Here is a 21052-nt window from a genome sequence, read left to right as displayed (position 1 = left end):
TGGTTCAGTGATAGATAAGTAGCAGAAGATAACATATGCCTTATTTCATCTACAAGTACTTGGTTCATCCACTGAACAGAAGGATTGGCCATTTTGATAGAGTTCACTACATTTTGACAGTCCCAAGGTAGAACCAAACTTAACTTATGTTGAGAATCAAGGTAGAACTGGTCATAGCCTATATTGTGTAACAAGGTAGAACCAATCTTAACTTATGTTGAGAATCAAGGTAGAACCGGTCATAGCCTATATTGAGTGACATGGTATAACTAATCCTAACTAGTTTTGGGAAGCATGGTATAACCGGTCATAACCTATATCTAGTGAAATGGTAAAACCGATCCTAACTTGTATTGGGAAGAAGGGTATAACCGGTCATATCCTGTATTGGGAGTCATGGTATAACCAATCCTAACATAGTTTGGGATTCATGGTATAACCGGTCGCAAGAGCAAAGCCGAGTTTTCAATATTCACATATTTCTTTATGTTGTGTGTGAATTTTGAATTAGGGTTTGCTAAGATATGAAACTTCTAGATGTCGACATTATTTGAACATGCGCATAGCTCTTATCATTAATTGTTTAAAGATATTTCTTGATACTCAAGGTGATCCCGAACAGAAATATTGAAAAGCATTTAATTATGATTTTCAATTTTATATGTTTTAATTACCAGAAATTAAAGCATATACTCTAGAAAGGGATTATTAGTTGATGTGGCAAACTAATAATAAAAAATTCTAAAAGAGATTTCGGAAATATTGTTTGACATTAATTGGAAATAGGAAAATCGAAATTAGGTACTTTATTGCATATCTTTAGAATATTTTCGGTTTTGGAATTTCCTTGTTGTCCAAACAACCTTGGTCTATAAGTACTTGAGTTTGCATTTCTTGCAAACTATACTAAGAGCCAAGCAAACTTCATTCGTGTTGTTTCTAGTGGGCAGTCTATCCGGAGAGGAAAGTAACCTAATTAGGCAAAATCTCTTATGACCGCTCGTTTAAAAACTTATGTGGGATCAAGAAGCTCTACAAGTACCGTTGGTGGGAAACTAGATAATTGCATCGTTATTTTGGTTTTCGATTATTGATTTGGTTGACTAACGGTTGTTAAAACTTCGATTGCACCTAGTTTGATTATTCTTGACATCCTTCCCTTCTGACATAAGGGTCACTCAAACTATATCAAAGTATCAACGAGATCTTTAGAAATGTTTTTAGATCTAAAGACATCTTATGATAATCCATTGTTAACAGACCCTGTTCTGTGCGTGATTGATCACAAGAGGATTCAAGTTTGTATTGTGCAGGTACTTTGAAGACAATCGAAGATTTGAAGATGAAAAAGATTTATCTAATTTGTTTTCGTATCTTGTGAATTATGTGTACACATCTTGATCGGTTGGGATCCAACTAGATCTTGTTTATCTTTGATAGACTTGTGATTATCTAGTTTTTAAGATCGACATCACTTTATAGTTTCTCTTTGAGTTCTATATTGTTTGATTGCAAACTGGAAATCGATTATTTCGGTAATTAAGATTCAGATTGATTTAACCAGATAAAGGAGTTTATTAGATTAAACATAAGATCCTTTGTTGACAACTCAACATATGTTAAACCAAAGATTGAATAGAGTGGTTACCAAACAAGTTTATTCCTTTACTGTTTGGAATACGATCAAAATGAGAAAAATAACTTGAGATAGTGATTTCTGTCTTGAGATTCACATGCGTGACCAAAAGGTCAAAGACGCAGGGGTAATGAGGGAACTAAGTAACTAGGGGTAGTTTACTTGGTCTCAACTATATGAAGTTGGCTTTTGTTCTTTGCATAGCGGCTTAATTCTGAGAGTATTCAAAACTGGACTAGGTCCCGGGGTTTTTCTGCATTTGCGGTTTCCTCGTCCACAAAATCTTGTTGTGTCATTTACTTTACTTCCGCATTGTAGTTGTCTTATTATAATAAAGTAATTTACACTTATACGTTAATCTGAATCACTTGGCTTTGATCATATAGTCAATCGGTCTAGAACTGTAACTATTGTCAAGTAAATATCAAGTTGTCATATTGTCTTGACTTTGCCCATAGAAGATCGCACTTGGTATCTAACTTATAGGTTGAATTAAAAAGATTGTGGTGTATTTGGGTACCTTCGTCTTTTCATAATTAGGCCAAAATCGAAATATCTTCGATTTATAAAGTTCGAGATCTATAAAGTAAAAGAGAAATGATCCTAACTCTTATTTCCTTGTTTTAATACTTGTTCCAAAGAATATTGATTTTCTTTCTGACTTTCAACTTCATTCACATATACAAGTTTTATTATCAAATTGTGATACCATTTCTCAGATGTAGCATGATAGGTTTAGCAGATCCTACTATTCTTCTAAGTAGTTTTGCATAAATATCTCTTATGTTAGTCTGCTTCATCTGCTTGGTGATATGAGAGATTTGGCTTTGAGAGTTTAATATCCATGAGAGAAAAGGTCTCCATAAAAGAATTAAGAGATTTTTGTGTGGTTTCATATCTAATCTCTATTGATATAAAGCCACCCATGATTGGAAAAACCACCCAAAACTAAATGCATTCCATATATTATCACGAGGGTTTACAAGGGAAAATTTGTTGGCATTAAGTAATAGAGGAAGATTAATAAAATAACAAAATAAGTTTCCAATAAGATTAGGTCAAAAAAAATTGCTAAAATGTGGTAACAAAAACTACCCAGGTCGATAAATTTACAAAAACAGATGATCATCAGAAGCCAAAACTCAACGAATTAAAATTGAATCGTATTAGCAAATGAATAAAACTAAAGATTAGATCATATAAACAGTAAAAATCGCGGAAGTTTGGAGAAAATGAGGAAACTGAGTTAAATCAGTTATTAGCCCGATTTGCAGAATTTTATATTTTCTTCAGCCACCTGATCAATTTAAGCCTGCTTTTATTTGAGGTTTTGGTAAACTCGAGCGTGCAAGAAATGGTCTTTCACATCATTGGTTTGGATTAATGAAAATGAACTGATAATTGTAAAGTTCATTTAGAAGTAAAAATAAGTCGTGAATATCTAGTTCATTTAGTAAATGAATCAGCAAAACTTCAAGTTCCGTTAGGATATGAAATGCAAATAATAACTGAAGTTGTGAAAACAATTTTCTTTAAAGGCGACATCGTCTAACTTTTGAAAATAATACTTGAATTATCCCTTGTAAAAACACAACTTAAAAAGAAATTATCTCTGAAACTAAAAAAAAAAGGAATTACTAAAGTTATAATATTTGAAAAGGTCTCGATCAGATATGTGTAAACAATACAAAAATATTTATATAAAAAAAAGTATAGACATGTTATCCAATTTGGTTTCAGTTTTTTTCTAACACATCATTGATCTTGATTAGTTAAAATAAAATGAACAGGTAAATGACTAATTATTTAAGAAGTAAAATATTTGTTTAGAATTAGTTTTTTTATATATTTTAATCTTCTTATAAAGATAGAAGTCTATTGTAAGAATACAATCAAACTTCTTGATTAAGCTTCACTGGTTATGTTCAAATTAAGTGCAATTTAATATCTTCTTTGTATTGTGAAAATATTATGAAGAGCGTTGGTGACTTACGACAGAATGATACCTACACGATAAAAATTTATCCTCAATGCGACCTCCATAGTTGAATTAATGAATAGTCCAACCGTTTGTTCTATTTCTTGCTCTTTTTCCCGGATTAATGATCGAGAAAGATATCTCGTCCTCACTTGTTAATTCCCACCAATTAGAGATGACAGGGTCGTCTATGATATTTACATGATCCTGGCGAAGAACGTCTAGAACAATAAAAAAAATTCTTACACATGTAACTTATATGTTTTCTAGATAACGTTTCCTTATAATACTAAGATAAAAAATAATTTATACCAGATACACTGTTTGTCTCCTTATCAATTGTAAAGCTAGTTTCATCCCCGTGTAAAATTTAAGTTATCAACTTGCTAAAATCCGATTTTCCATAATTCAAAAGAACTTTAAAAAGTGATTGTGTCGGAAGCTCTAACATTGTTAATCAAATTTCGGTTTCCTAAATACTTGTTAGCAAACTGATCAACTAATTTTTGAAAATCATTTATTCCAAATTTTCTAATATTAACACAAAGAAATCGAAGAAAATTGAAAAATCATAAAAAAAAAAAGTGTCATAAAGCTAAGTTTATTGACTAAAATGCCCTTGTGTCGAAGATTAGGGTTTCCATATATTCTTGGGTACTAAGTCTTCTATCCCCATAAATAATGGCTTAAAACTATGTAATTAATTATACACACATGAATAAAATTCTCTCTTTTTTCCTCCCTCTACTTTGTCTCTTTTTTATTTCATAACACGTTATCAACATGTAAGACTAATCAGTAAGCAATTTATTTTGTGTCATAAAACTAAGTTTATTGACTAAGATGCCCTTGTATCGAAGATTAGGGTTTCCATATATTCTTGGGTAATAAGTCTTCTTTCCCCATAAATAATGGCTTAAAACTATGTAATCATACACACAGTGAATATAATTATCTCTTATTTTCTCCCTTTACTTTATCTCTTTTTTATTTCATAATACGTTATCAAAGTGTAGTTCTAATCACTAAGCAATTTATCTGTTACTATCTAATTCTTTTGTTATTTTTAGAGTATAACCAATCATTTTCTTTGTTTTTGTAAAACCTATCCTATTGTTTATTTAATTAGGTTCAACTTTTTTCTTCTTTACATCTAAATTCATACAGGGGCTAAGTTTTTAGTTTGTCTGATAAATTATATGATATGATGTATATGAAAACAATATTTTTTAATTTTTCTATTGTATCTTGATCATTATAATCATACCATTTTCTTATTTGTTAATCACTTGTACGCTTTTACGTCAATTTCGTATATAGTTCACAACAAAAACAATTAAAACAATTGATCACATTCATCATGTTAATATATGTTTTTTTGATCGGTAAAGAATTTGGTGATGTCGAGTTTCGAACTCAGGTCACTGGTATAACAACCCAGTGACTATACCACTATATTGTAGTGACGCCGGCTCATCATAGTAATATTATATTATCCTTATTAACTAAAGAAGGTTTTTGTTCATATTGTAACGATACTTGTCACCTTTGAAAGTAATATCTGATTGGTTAATACTAAGATGTGAATAGTTACTCGTTTGAAAATCATCTAAAACAGTTAGAAGTTATTGTTGAATACATAAGGTATTATAACTCAAGGGATGGTAACCCTAGAGGTTGTATTCTTTCGAAGACAAAACCTCAACAATCACCAAAGAAACCTCTATTGTGGAAATGACTCAGCCGTCTTCCCCAATCATCTTGATAGTTCTATCTCGAGCAGGGACGCTCTTTCCTCACAAATTGTTTATGGACAATCACATAATGCTAGTATTAGAAGACAACTCACTGGGTACCGATGGAGAATGAAGATTACCTATGCTAATGAATAATATAGAAGTTTTAGTTATCCTTGCACTTTAATTTCAGGTTTGTTTGGTAGTGACCAAATACAACCCACATCTAGGTTAAATATAACCCTCTCTAAATATTGAGAACCTAACTAATGTGGGTAATTAAAACCTATGCTCATGGTCTTCCCTTTGCCTTTTTACGATCAACACTAAGTTAAGTTACAATAACTACCACCAAAAAACGACTCTGCCACCATAACCGTTCCATCAATATCCAGATGTACAATAACCCATCATTGTCAAATAGGTCAGATGATAAAATCATCAGTAATGTGATAACGTAAACAACAACAATCAAAATTATCGAGAAAACAGATATTACAATCACAAATATCAATTACATATATGAAACCTTTAAGTTTAGAAGATAGAGGAGGAGAAGATAATCATTAAACCCAGTTTTGATGGTGATTCGTCACTGTTTGTTGCATAAGCACTTAAACTTATTCATATCAGAGACCTGATGATCTTGAAGTTAACAAATAAAATTGATTTGATTTAGGGATTTTTAGGTCTTTAGTTTCAGGAATTTTCATAGTTGGAAACGGATTTCAACTATGTATATGGGTGTATGCAGTGCAAAGAGTCCCCGCTCAATCGAAATTGTTAATAAACTGATTCTTAATCATGGCGTGTTATGTGAGTGGCAAAAGAAATTAATCATGCGTGATGAAGTTACAAGTTTCTCCGATAGGACGTCTAGGTCAAGGAAAGATGATAAAAGGTGGTTTTAACTACCTATATTATTTAGGTTCACAATATTTAGAGAGGGTTGTAATTAACCTAAGTGTGGGTTGTGTGTAGTCACTGCCTTGTTTTTAGGACTTGTCTCGTTATGATCTTTTCTCGGCAAGGTTATGTCCGTATGTGATTTCTTTGTCAAGTTTTTAATGAGACAACATATGCGTGTCCAACACCACATCGACCCCCCTCATTGGTTCTACAATTCACTCTATGTAATTCCGCCTTTTTAATAAATTTATTTAGTATAGCCGGTGTCATTGTAGTACAATGGTAAAGTTACTTGGTAGGACTCGAAATGATCCTAAAAATTCTAACTGCAAGTGCACAGTGTCGGCAAGCAACACAGGGCAAGCACAGGTCAGTTCCACAGGGACAAGGGGGTGCAAGTGCTATTTTTCTTATTGTAACCAATTTCTAACTGATTACACTAACCAGGGAAGATTACTAATCATGAGACTTTAAACAAGAACAACAAAAGTGACAGTTGAAGCAAGTTCAACACTGACAGTTGAAGCAACAGCAACTGACAGTGAGGCAAGATGAATAATGGACAATGAGTGTGTGAACAAGTAAAGATTGTGATGTTAAGACACCACAGTGAGCAGTGAAGGTAAAACAAGTGTAAGAAAACAAGAAAACAAAGCTAAACAGTTGAAGATGGAATTGTGGATGACAGGGAAGGTTGATGGCAAACTAGGGTTTAGATTCCACCTCTTAACCTAGACTAAGTCGGATATTCCAATTGCAACTAAATTATCCTCCCAAAGTACTAGCTATCTGATTAGAGCATAACTAGTCTGAGGTTTGGACCATAATCAATTAACATGGGCTGCTGCACTTTCAATCACAGGGGTATCCTAACTACAATGTATGCCTGACATACAATGTGAGAGCAAAGTGATGAGAGGCCAGAATTGTAGTCTCCTACACAGTGGAATTAAGGTTTCATCTTCACCCTAGTGGTGAATTAGAACATGCTAACACCTAGAACTAAACAATAAACAGGACATGAAATCAAAACAGAAATTAAACATTAAGCTAACAGTGAATTTATACAACTAAGAGCATTAGACTAACAAAACATCAAACAATTAAACACTAAAACATCAAACACTACACAGTGAACAAGAACCCTAATTATGAAATTGGATTAAAATTGAAATTTGAAATTAAAATTAAACCTAAAATAAACCCTAATTGATGGTTACTTGGATGACCCAAGAACAAGTTTTAACAGTGGCAACAACATCCATATTTATAGTTTACAACAAACCCTAAATTTTCGAAACCCTAAATTGAAATTAGGGTTTTTTCGATTTTCAAAATCACTCACCAAATTTCCTTGTTTGTTGTTCCTTGTCCTTCTTGTCGATGACCCATGCTTTCTTCTGCTCCTCTGCTACGAATTCAGTTCCCATCAACCTAGTTCTCTCATGTCAAAACCCTAACAGTGGGTAGGGTTAATGAAATGGGTGAAATAGTATGATGGGTTTTGTTGTCGGGTGATGGAGATGGTGGTGTTGTCGGGTGTTTGTGGTGGTGGTGGAACTCGAGGTCTGGTGGTGGCAGTGGAGTTGCAGGCGATGGGGAAGAGAGAAACTGGTTTTGGGAAGATGAGAAGGAAGAGATCGATGGGATTAGGATTAGGGGTTGTTTGGTTGGGAATAGGGTATGTGTTGCTATGGTGTGAGGCGGAGACCTCAAGAGTTGATGTACGGCGATGAAAATCCGTTGGACGATCCCATATAGATTGAATCGAACGGCTACGATAAAGAGGGTTTTCACGATTGTTGGATTATGAGATACAACAAAACTGACGGCTTCAGATGGAGTTAGGTATTATAGTGTTTGACAGGATCTTCGGAGTTTGATGCACAATGATGAGGCGACCGTCGGATGATGAGATGGATCCAATCTGACGGCTCTCGTGGAAATGGGTATGTATAATGGAAATGGATTTGGGTAAGGGTTTTGGGCCTTGGGTATACCAAGCCCATATCTTCTTTAAGAACAATTCTTCCTTCTTGAGCCCATTCCTAGCTTTTTGGTCTTGTGCGCAACATTCTTCGCGGCTTCCTTGCGTAATTCCTACCGGCTTTTCACTATTTTTCTGCTCTTTTTGCTCCGCACTTCATCCAGATTTTATTTGTTACCTAAAAATGCAAAATTAAGTAAGAAAAATATTTATTCTTGAAAACAATGAAAATACAGAATATGGGATAAAATGTAGAATTAATGCACAAAAGATGAGTTAAATGCCAACAAAAAGGGATAAATATATACAATATTTGGCACTCATCAAATACCCCCAAACCTGAATTTTACTTGTCCTCAAGTAAAAACAAACTAAGGAAATCCTACCTATACCACTGTCGCTGGTCTCTCGAATGCATTTAGCGTATGCACTAAGCCTTTTAAACCACTAAGTGTCCCTAGTGGACGAGTTGAAGTCTCGTGAAGGTTTACCATAGGTGTGCCTACAAAACCTAAGGACAAAATATAAGCTCATATTCCATCAAATGTGACATGTGCAAAACAGTTTAAGCTCACAGCAAAATGGAGATGTCAATCTAGCTATCGAAGGCACAATCCTAGCACTGATAACAAAAAAAGACATGTGATAAGAGTGTAAAGTGTATCTACACATGTGTAAAGAAAGATCTGAAGTTATGACTACTAATCACCAAGAGATAGTTTCTCAGGCTAAGAACTGAGGTCGAAATCTAGCTAGCTGTCCGGACTTTACGAGAATTGTAAATGAGTTGGAGGTATTTCACAATTACTCGCGTTGTACATCAATGGCATACACCCTCCTTGCTTATTACAATGAAACAACAAAATGACTCTTTACATGACTCTTATTTACATTGACTATTCTCTTTTTATTTTTGGAACAAGAGATGATGGAATTGATAAATACTTGATTTTTTTGGAAACACTTTTGATACATGTACAAAAGGAAACAAAAGATTACATGACACTTTGCAAGAGGTAGCCCTTTTTGATGCACCCAGTTAAATTCGATGGTTGTCTTTCTTAATGTAACCTCCACCTTCTATCCCAACCAACCAAAGAACAAGCTAGTCAAGTTTCGTTCAGTATTCTAAAGTGATTGGCAATCGTAACTTCCTATCAAACACCTTGAAGATCGAGGCCATACATGTATTGGTAGATCGTGCGCGTGCAAATTTCTTATCACTATGTGAATTGTGCTAGAATCAGGGTGCCTAAATATCTAGACTAAGACTCCTAATAAAAATACATATTTGCACAAGAGTCAACATTTCAAGGTAAATGAGCTCCATTTTTATGTTTTTTTCAATTTTTTATTTTTTTTGGAATTTTTCAATTTTTTCAAAAAGATGGAGTTTTGTTTTCAATTATGGCATATTATCGTGGTATCTACTCTATACCCCCAAACCTAAACTAAACATTGTCCTCAATGTTTAAAAATATGGAAAGAATTAAAATGCAACATATGGAAAGGGACATGCTGAGTAGAGTAAAAGGAGAGAGAATACCCGATTTCGGCGAAAGCAGAATTAAAACTCCGTTATCCAAGGCAAAACTCCAACATATTCGGAGTCACAATGGATGAGCACAAAATATATACAAAAGGAAATTTAACTAACACATTATCTACAAGAAAATTTGGTTTTTAATGGGATTGGACTTTTTGGGAAAAATTTGGTTTTGTCGGGAGACATTTGGAAACTTTTTTTTTTTTTTTTTTAAAAAAAAAAGAAAATAAAATTTGGTTTTTGAATGGGAGCAAGCCCACTGTTGGTTTTGTGTTTGCTTTGGCTCAGCTGGTTTGAAAACGCTTGGTGAAACTGAGTCCAAAATCTCGGCCTAGAATTTGGGTACTCGGCCCACTAACGAGTTAACCTAGCGTGATCGGTTACAAGCTCAGCTGGGTTTAAAAACCCAGACTACAAAATACCAGTCCAAATTAAACAAGCTCACAAAAATTAAATACAAGCCCACAAATTAAACAAACAAGCCCACAAAAATTAATTACAAACCCAACAGAAAATAAAAAGCCCAAAAATTGGCTTTAATATTACAAGCCCACAATTAAAAATGGAAGCCCACAGGTTGGGTTCTCTTAATGGGTTTAGGCTTACTTGCTTAAGCACAGCCCAGCTGCTCAGTTAGGTTGCAAAAGCCCAGTTGGGCTTTGGATCATCCTAAGCTTTGGCTTTTCTGAGGCCCAGTTGGGCTTTGGTTCACCTCTGCAGTTTACAGCCCAGTTGGGCTTTGGTTCAAATTGTTAAGCTTGACAGCAACTTCAGCAGGCTCACCAGCTCAGGGCTTTGCAGCAGGAGCAGATCAGCAGCAACAGGTGCAGAAGCTCACAGGATTCTTGGCCTGGCACCAGCAGGAGCACCACAGCAGCACAAGAGCACCAGCAGCACCAGGTGGTTCAGTTCAGTGCAGGCAGGGCAGCAACTCAACAGGAGTTACAACAAGCAAAATCAGCAAGCAAGCATAGGAGTTACAGCAAGCAGAGTTCAGTAACAACCCAAAAGAAAGAAAGAGCAATTGCGCCGCAACCGAGTCCCCGGCAGCGGCGCCAAAAACTTGGTGGCTCTCTAAAAGAGTCACGGAAATAACCGCAAGTGCACGGTGTCGGAAAGTAGTGTGGTGCAAATACGGGTCGATCCGCAGGGACAAGGTGGGCTTATTTGCTATTTTTGGTTTCTTGCTTCCTTTGCTAACTTGTTCCTAGGGGCAGTGAACAGTGAGGTGGAAATGGTGAAATAAGAAGATTGTGGCAGTGTGTGAAACAAGTAAAGATTGTGATGTTAAGACACCACAGTGAGCAGTGAAGGTAAAACAAGTGAGCAGTGAAGGTAAAACAAGTGAAAGAAAACAAGAAAACAAAGCTAAACAGTTGAAGATGGAATTGTGGATGACAGGGAAGGTTGATGGCAAACTAGGGTTTAGATTCCACCTCTTAACCTAGACTAAGTCGGATATTCCAATTGCAACTAAATTATCCTCCCAAAGTACTAGCTATCTGATTAGAGCATAACTAGTCTAAGGTTTGGACCATAATCAATTAACATGGGCTGCTGCACTTTCAATCACAGGGGTATCCTAACTACAATGTATGCCTGACATACAATGTGAGAGCAAAGTGATGAGAGGCCAGAATTGTAGTCTCCTACACAGTGGAATTAAGGTTTCATCTTCACCCTAGTTGTGAATTAGAACATGAACAGAAATTGAAATTGAACTTGAAATTGCTTTGAAATGGAAATTGAAATGAAATTAACCCAATTAGGGGGTATCTCGGATGACCCAAGAACAAGTTTTAACAGTGGCAACAACATCCATATTTATAGTTTACAACAAACCCTAAATTTTCGAAACCCTAAATTGAAATTAGGGTTTTTTCGATTTTCAAAATCACTCACCAAATTTCCTTGTTTGTTGTTCCTTGTCCTTCTTGTCGATGACCCATGCTTTCTTCTGCTCCTCTGCTACGAATTCAGTTCCCATCAACCTAGTTCTCTCATGTCAAAACCCTAACAGTGGGTAGGGTTAATGAAATGGGTGAAATAGGATGATGGGTTTTGTTGTCGGGTGTTTGTGGTGGTGGTGGAACTCGAGGTCTGGTGGTGGCAGTGGAGTTGCAGGCGATGGGGAAGAGAGAAACTGGTTTTGGGAAGATGAGAAGGAAGAGATCGATGGGATTAGGATGAGGGGTTGTTTGGTTGGGAATAGGGTATGTGTTGCTATGGTGTGAGGCGGAGACCTCAAGAGTTGATGTACGGCGATGAAAATCCGTTGGACGATCCCATATAGATTGAATCGAACGGCTACGATAAAGAGGGTTTTCACGATTGTTGGATTATGAGATACAACAAAACTGACGGCTTCAGATGGAGTTAGGTATTATAGTGTTTGACAGGATCTTCGGAGTTTGATGCACAATGATGAGGCGACCGTCGGATGATGAGATGGATCCAATCTGACGGCTCTCGTGGAAATGGGTATGTATAATGGAAATGGATTTGGGTAAGGGTTTTGGGCCTTGGGTATACCAAGCCCATATCTTCTTTAAGAACAATTCTTCCTCTTCAATCCCACTTCTAATTGATCCGGCTCTTGCAAACATCAATCTTCGCTTCCTCCTATCGAGAGTCTTTGCCGTTCCTTTGCTCTTTTCGCTCCGTGAGATAACCAGGATTTATTTAGTACCTAAAAATGCAAAATTAATTAAGAAAATTATTTATTCTTGAAAACAATGAAAATACAGAATATGGGATAAAATGTAGAATTAATGCGCAAAAGATGAGTTAAATGCCAACAAAAAGGGATAAATATATACAATATTTGGCACTCATCATTACTATGCGATGATACCAGTTACCTGAGTTCGAAACTCGCCAACACCAAATTCTTCTTTACCGATCAAAAATAAATAAATTTCTTTAGTATATAAAAAAAAAATCTCAATAAGCAAAAAATTGCTTATTTGTTGTACCATATTACTTGATTAATAATATTTCAACCTTTCCGACCAAAAATAAAAAGTTTAGCCAGGATAATAAAAGTTTATAAAAATATAAGATCGTTCTAGAAATGAACCAGAAAATATTTTCATTTCAGGAATAACCGACAATAAATTCGACATTTTCATTCAAAATGTTCTTTCATTATGGTACAATATTTTGAGTGTGAATACGTGCACACTCCTTAACGAGTGTATATTTCACATTTCAATCTCTACCCTTGATTTAATTTATGGAGTTATGTAACGAGGGTCATAATTCTAAACATGGAGGGTAATGGGGCCATCAGTTAAATAATCAATCAATCAGAAGAATATGTGAAATATACACTCGTTAGAGGAGTGTGAACAGATTTGGACTCCAATATTTTTTATTTGCTTGGGTTTAGAATTCATATCCTTTCTCGTTATGAAGATTGAACTTAATGTTAGATCCATGAATGTTAGGAAGATTGAACTTAATGAAAAATACCTTGGTATTCCTCTTTTTATCACTAGAAATAGAACTGAGAGTATGTCCCATTTAAACAATCACCATGACTCTAGAGTTTCTAATTGGAAAGGCAAACAATTAGCTCAATCTGGTAGATATGTACTTGTTTAACATACTTTAAAATCTTCTTCTAATTACCATGTGAATACTTTTCTTCTACCAGACTCCATAATTGATAAAATGGAGAAGTCCCAAAGGGACTTCTGGTGGGGAAAAAAATGGTCACGAAGGTTACTACTTTAAGAAGTGGGATAAGGTTTGTTCACATAAGTTACAAGGAGGCTTAGGATTTAGAAATCTGAAAAAAATGAACCTAGCTTTTTTGACTAAAACTGCCTGGCTCTTGATTCATTCTCCTAATGAACTGTGGGTTAGAATTTTAAAATGTAAGTATTTCAAAAACTGTCATCCTCTTCATTACAAAAAACCTTGGAGCCAGTCTTGGGTTTGGTCTAGTATTTGTCATGGTTTGAATATTCTAAAACAACATGCTTACTGGATTTAAGATATGGTTCTGCCATTAATGCTTTTTCTGATAATTGGATATTAAATCCAACTATGCCTCTGTGTCATAGCTTTCCCAATCCTAACTATAAGGTTTTTGAATTCATAATCATGAGACTAAGTATTGGAATGCTGCTTTAGTTGAGGATTTCTTCACTAGTGAAAATAGTCAGAAGATATGTAGGATGAGAATCCCAGTCTCTGGGTGTGATACTCTAATTTTCCCTTATAATAGGAATGGTATCCTAACTGTTAAATCAGTTTATAAGCTTCTAGCTAATGAGCTGCCACACAACTCTATCCCTAACCCAGATCTAGAGACACATAAGGCTCTTCGGAAATCCCCACTCTTACCTAAAACTCAGTTATTTCTATGGAAGTGTGTTGAAAACATTCTCCCTACAGGCAGTAAGTTAGCTAGATACAACAACAACCATGATAACATGTGCAAATCTTGCAACTCTGGAGCTAGTGAAACCCCAAAACATATGATTCTTCATTGTGAATTTGCTAGGAATGTTTGGTCCAACATACCTGCTGTTAGTCATGTTATTTCTCAGGATTTGGATGAAGATATTAGCATTAAGGATTGGATATCTAAATGGCTGTCCACTAAGAATCCGCAAGATAAATCTTCAATTTTTCTTACTGCTGCCTGGTGCATCTGGAAAGACAGATGTTCCAAAGTCTTTGATAATAAGTCCTTGAATCCTCAACTCACTGCCAGAACTGCTCTTAGAATGGTTGAGTAAAATGTATGTTCTCTTGCTTCTACACCTATTCCTAATGCTTACACAATATCTTTCTTAACACCATTCCTCATGATAGTTTACTCATATTTTGTGATGCATTTTTTGACAAAGATACTAACAATTCTGGTGTGGGTATTGTGGCAATGAACTATGCAGGTGATTTCAAAGGCTGCAAACTAGTTTCAGGTACTGATGCCTGTTCTGAAGGTGCTGAGAGTATGCCGATTCTTGAGGCTGCTAGATGGATTCAAGCAAAAAAAATTCAGAATATTTTCTTAATTAGTGATGCCAAAAATGTTATGGCTTATCTTAATAATTGCAAAGGCCAAACTAGTTGGACCTCTTACTCTGTTTTAGATGATTGTTTATTTCTTTTAAGGATATTCATTTTGGTAGGTTCAAATACCTTAAGAGAAATCTTAATAGTGTGGCAGATTTAGCTGCTAAGCACAATAGAATTGGAAAAGTTACAAGTGAATGGGATGAATCCAATGTTCCTAGTTTTTTCAGAATGCTGTAAACTTGCATTAATTAATGAAATTTTCTTTCCTAGGAAAAAAAAAACTCATATCCTTTCTAATTTTGGACTTATTTCACACTGTAAAATTTACAGTCTGAATACTTTGATGGCTCCACCGTGTATGTGCATCCGTTGGACACGAGCCTTGCAGATTCAAACACACTGTTGAACACGAGCCTTGCAGATTCAAACACACTGTCCCCTACATATAATTATTTTCGGATTTGCGGCATTTGCCCTGTATCTGAATCGAATATTTTATTTATTTTATTTTGGAAGCAGAGAGTAAATATTCCAAAATATTTAAGTCAAGTTAAAAAGGAGGAAATTTTATTTAAATTCAATACAAATTCACTAGATACAAAAACAAAAAATAAACAAGAATAAAATTACAAGTTACAGAGAAGCAACTAGAATAAAATTACAAGTTACACGGAAGCAACTAGATTAAAATTACTAGTTACAAAGAAGCAACTAGAATAAAATTACAAGTTATGGAGAAGCAAATTAAAATTACAAGTTATAGAGAAACAACTAGTACTGGCTTTTAAATGGAAAGCATGAGAAGTCAGACTCTATAAATATACTCGCTAGAGACCAGTTAGGTTCAATCCAAGTGCAGTTTGATCTTTCCTTTGTACGGTGAAAATCTTGCGAAGAGTGTTGGTGACTCCCAACAGAACGATACCTACATGTATCAAGAGAATAGTACAAAACCTTTTCAGCGTATAACTTAGGGAAGTAGATATTGTTCTCCATGCAACTCCGTGGAGCGACTGCTGAAAAACTGGATGTATAGTTGATGAACAACGCACGCTTTCCCAAACTGTTCAGTTTAACCCAAACCATCTCCTCATCATCCAATCTATGAATCTCTACCAATTTTCCACTCTGTCCTATATTCACTAATAATAGCTTTTCATCACACTCCACCAAATAACTTGGATAAAAGCCACTGAATTGTTTCAAGGACTTCGAGAGTACTTTCCAACTGACACCACCTTCCAAACTAAAAACTCCTAACATACCATTATAATCTAAGCAGTAGAAAGCTCCGTTATAGAAAACCGGGTTGTTAATGCACGGCATAAAATTGTCCTCGGCGTAGCCTTCATAATTGAATCGATGAATAGTCTAACAAGTTACTCTATTTCTTCCTCTCCTTCCCGGTTTAGTGACCAAGAAAGATATCTCATTATCACCTGCTAATTCCCACCAATTAGAGATGACAATCACCACACAATCACAAGAAGTTAGTACCGACGAGAATGACATTCCACCAAGTACATAATGATCAGGTAAATCTGGAAGGCGGATCACTGCTCTTGTGAAAGGATTGTAGCAGAATACAGTTTTTTTCCCGTTAGATAATAGAAGCCACCCATCTTTTGAAAAACCGATTCTAGCACCTACAAGCAATTGATTAGATAATTTCATGAGGTACTTGTCATTACTATGCATCGGATCTACAATGTCGCAAATGGTCTCTTCATCATCTTCAAAGATAGAAATCAGCCATGAAGATAAACATGTAGTTGACATGGTCCTTGTAATAGCCGACTTTCGGTTCAATGCGGGGAGAACTATAGAATTTTGTTTGCAGGCTAAACGAAAATGATTGTAATCCACTGCATGGAGAAACTTTGCCACTGCCTCTGAAATGTCAAAACCATTAAGAAAATGCAACTGTTTTAACGCTTCAAATTCTCCTCCACTATTAGACAACCTGATCATGTTCTCCTTATCTATACTGGTTGCAGTTGGATCCTGGCTTACTAGAAGATGGGTTATTCTTCTCCTTCTTCCAGCAAGGTGCCTGCCAAGAAAAATATTCCATAATTAGAAAAGCTAACAAATAAAAGTGTACCGTAAACACAATGTAGGTAGTTGTGGTTGCATTGTTGCTTGATTTACCTGTTTACTGTTGTAGGCATCATTATCCAAGTGGGCAGAAACCATGGAGTTGGAAGCTTCAAACACGGCATGATAACTGTAGTAGCATTGTCTTCTACTTCAAATGTGTACAACGTTTGGTCTTCGAGTAGTGTATAAAACAAACAACCCCTTTCAAGACCCATGTCAGCCGCAGAGCAACACGCCGTGGTAGTGGAATAACACTTTCTAGAGTCTAATGTGTCCATGTTTATGCACAAAAAGAGAACATGATCATCTAATGACTTCAACAAAACCCAAGTCATTGATGAGAAATCCAACTTGAAGATATGTGTCGAGGCAACTTTTTTAAAGTCTCTTGGACTGCAATTCAAACGAACTTTGAAGACTTCATCACCAGATTCCACCCAGTGTTCCATGTAACGACCGAATAATTCACCTCCTCCAATCCATGGGAAATCTTCGTGCTCAATCTTGATTACTCTAATATTTTGGGTTTGTTTATTATCGACAACATGCTGCCACAGTTTTTGTATTTCAATATTTATAACCCAATTTATTTTAAAGTCTCCCTCACAGAATGCGTATAGCTCGCCTCTAAAGCAAAGCAGCGACTCAATAGATAGTCTAAAAGGATCATGGCCAGGAGTAGTAACAGACAACAGCTTTGTTCTCCATTGTTTGTCTCCAGGTCGACAAAATGCTAGTACGTGCATATCCTCAGAATTTTATCGATAGTTTACCCGTTTAAAAAGTAGGTATACCATGCAGTCTAGGTTGTCAGGATCAGAAACACTAGTACTCGTAGGTGGTGATAACACCAAGTCGAACAAAAAATATTGTTTCAATTTGGTATTCAAAGACTGTCTATCAATGTCAGGTAATCCAATAATTTCCAATGATACAGGGTTCCACAAGTAACAATCATCTAAATTTGAATTAGCCACAGAATACTCAGCCTTATCTACTACATTTCCAATAACAATTAGCCAACCTTGATGAATTGGTTTGTGATAACATGCTCTTCCTTGTATCTCTGGTATAGATTTTATGCAATTTCTATTGCTGGGTTCACAAGGATTATAGAAATTCTGAAATTTCCTACCTTTTCCATGAGGGAAAACAAGCCAAGGTGCTGCCATTGGAATCGGTGGAAGTTGTCTTTCACTTCTCTCATCTGCTGCCTTCGTTGATACTGATCTTGATGCAAATTGCTTGCCCATGAAAAATATGTAGCTAAGTAGATAGGAACTTGAGAGGATTAGGTTTAGTACATGAAGAAGCGGATGAATTAAAAACCCAAATTCAACAACAAGAAACAGTTGCTGAAATTCGAATTAACGAAAAAGAGAAACTAAAGCTTTAACATGTTTGTTATTAAATCTTGATTCTGTGAGAGGGGTTTATGAACTAGTTCGTGAATTGAGAAGAAGGGTTAGTCGTAGAATTGTAGGGTTACAAGAGATTTCACATGCTGCTATTAAAGGTACAGATGAATTGTAGAATTGTAGGGTTTATGAAAGAGTTAAAGGTTCAGATGAATTGATACAGACTTGGGAAGATGTTATTGGATCGAAACTGTAGGTTTTCGTTGCCTGGAGAGGTTTTTCAGAGGGGCTTAAAATTTCATTCACTGAATACTCCTTTTCTGGGGTGTATATAGATACTTCTGTGCTGCCTTTCTTTCTTTTACCGTTGTCGGTCACCGTGAAATACTGTAGTTGTCAAAAAAGAAAAACTTGCGCTCCCATTTGGTTTTGCAAAACTAGGGCTGTCAACGGATAAATATCCGCCGGATATTGGACAATCCGATAAGGTTAAGGTTAAGAATTATCGGATATCCGATATCCGTTAACATCCGGCGGATATCAAAAATGCAAACCGATATCGTTAACGTTAATCTATCGGATAACGGATATTTATCCGTTAAAATCCGATAACGCATCTTAAGAAAAACATACAATGAAACAATCTGGGGATTATCTTTTATGATTGTTAGAAAACACAATAAGGAACCTACGAGTATGACACTATGTCATGGTGGTCGTTCCCATCCACTTGACGTGAGGAAATTTTCTTATCTTTGAGAATGAAGTTGAACAGTTCCAAGAAGTATAAGAAGAAATCTATGCAACTATATTTAGCATACATTTTTGGACTACAATGGATATACAATCTCCATTAATTCCATTTACGAATTCCAGTGTGTCCAACAAAATGCTAGGCTCCATTGTGTAAGAAGATGTTTACAGTCTAAAGTAATGAAGCTTGAGGCTTTCAACTTGCAACTAAGAACTCGAAGTGGCGATGGTAGCATTCATATCGGCAAGACATTCAGTAGGAAGACCGAGAAATGTATTCATGAAAATATCATCAATAGGTTGGACAGTCGCAACTCCAACTAACCTGCATTTCCCTAACGGACATTCAGTAGACTATCGGATATCGGATATTAACCTAACGGAAAGGCCTATTCCAATATCGTTATCGTTAAGAGAAAATATCCGATAAAATATCCGATTCCGATATCCGATATCCGATATGTCGGATAAAATCCTATAGGATGTCGGATTTCGGAAATGGATATCGGATATCGGTTATCCGTTGCCAGCCCTATCCAAAACTCTCTAATTTTCACATCATTTTTTTTAATGATTAAACTGTTACGTTCTCTTTCTCCCAAGACAAAAATATTGTTTGGTCCTTTCTTTTCAAAATAACTCCTGTTAATTTCTACTTATTTTTCAGAAATCACCTATATAAACCAGAGTTCATTCCAGAAATGAACTCCATATAAAAACCTAAAAAAACTAGAGTTCATTCCAGAAATGAACTCCATATAAAAACCTAAAAAAACAGAATTCATTCCAGAAATGAACTCCATATAAAAACCTAAAAAAAACAGAGTTCATTTATGGAATGAACTGCATCATCATCATCTTCACCATCTTCGTCGTCTTCAACAACAGCAAAATAAATTCTTCGTCATCTTTAACAACAACAACAGCAACAATGAACTTCATCAAATTCATCGTCGTCATTCATCTTCAACAACAGCAGCAACAAAAACGCCGAAAAAACACACAAATATTTATCATCTTCATCGATTTCAACAGCAGCAGCAACATCGATCGTCATCAAACAGCAGCAACAACATCATATCGTCTTCATCATCTTCGTTTCAATCTTCATCTTCTTTGACAACAACAGAAAAAGTTAAAATCAAATCTTGAAATCAATCTTTGTAATCAAATCAATTTTCGAATTCATCTTTGTAATCTCTGTATATTAACCGACGACATCATTATAAATTAATCTTCAAATCTCTGTAAAACAATTGCAACAGCAAAAGAAAAAAAAAACCTAAAAAAATTGCAGTAGCAGGGAGATAAATAGAGAGACCGAGAGAAGAGAGAAAGTAGACCTGAGAAATGATTTCTTCTCTCTTACCTTTTGACTATATATATGGTCCTAATCTAAAAGGGTATTTCTGCCACTAGAAGATGACAATTACATCATCCATGACGTCACCCTAGGACCAAACCATAATTTCTAGGACCAAACTATAATATATTTTTCTAAAAAGGACCAAAGAGACAGTTGACTGAGTCAACTGGACCAAACTCTTTCTAATATATTATTTATAGGATCATATGGTATTTCCTACTTCTCCGAAACTTCCAATTATGACTAGTAAAATTTTCAAAAGTATTGCTTTTACCTTTTTTATGGGTTAGTATGATTAGTTGTTGTCCTAAATACTACTAGCAATATTTAAGGTTCAGCGTTCGAATCCTTACCTCCTCTAAAACTATTGTTTACTCTTGCAAATTTTGGCAATTCACCTGCTACTCAAATTGCATCTTTCTTGAATGAATACATGACCAACTAGTGAAACTGTTGAGTAAGTTAATGTATTTTATTCTACCCAGAGCACCATTAATAGCTTTTGTTACATTATAATTATCCCCTTGCGGATGCAGCACCTTAATATACTTTCCTTTAGCCCATTTAACGGTTTCTAGTGTTAGTTTTACAAATTTATTTACTTTGGCTCCAAGGAATTGACCTACACCATTTACGAGAATTAGTCATA

At 35.4% G+C, this 21052-nt stretch overlaps 2 protein-coding genes across 2 annotated transcripts; both read right to left on the bottom strand.

Moving 5' to 3' along the window:
* Positions 1-15476: 15476 nt before the first annotated feature.
* On the bottom strand, positions 15477-18560 carry LOC113336723. Its single transcript, XM_026582392.1, has 2 exons — positions 16978-18560; positions 15477-16879 (listed from the first exon to the last, which is right to left on the bottom strand). Exons 1-2 carry the CDS (start codon positions 17670-17672, stop codon positions 16198-16200), a joined length of 1377 nt encoding a protein of 458 aa, XP_026438177.1. The 5' UTR covers positions 17673-18560; the 3' UTR covers positions 15477-16197.
* LOC113336649 lies at positions 15598-16152 on the bottom strand. The gene has a single exon (XM_026582297.1). The coding sequence runs from the start codon at positions 16150-16152 to the stop codon at positions 15598-15600; it is 555 nt and encodes a 184-aa protein (XP_026438082.1).
* Positions 18561-21052: the final 2492 nt, after the last annotated feature.

Source organism: Papaver somniferum, unplaced genomic scaffold, assembly GCF_003573695.1.
Source record: "Papaver somniferum cultivar HN1 unplaced genomic scaffold, ASM357369v1 unplaced-scaffold_154, whole genome shotgun sequence".
Lineage (NCBI taxonomy): Eukaryota > Viridiplantae > Streptophyta > Magnoliopsida > Ranunculales > Papaveraceae > Papaver > Papaver somniferum.
Note: the sequence above shows the minus strand (reverse complement) of the source record. Positions and strands in the feature narration are given on the sequence as shown.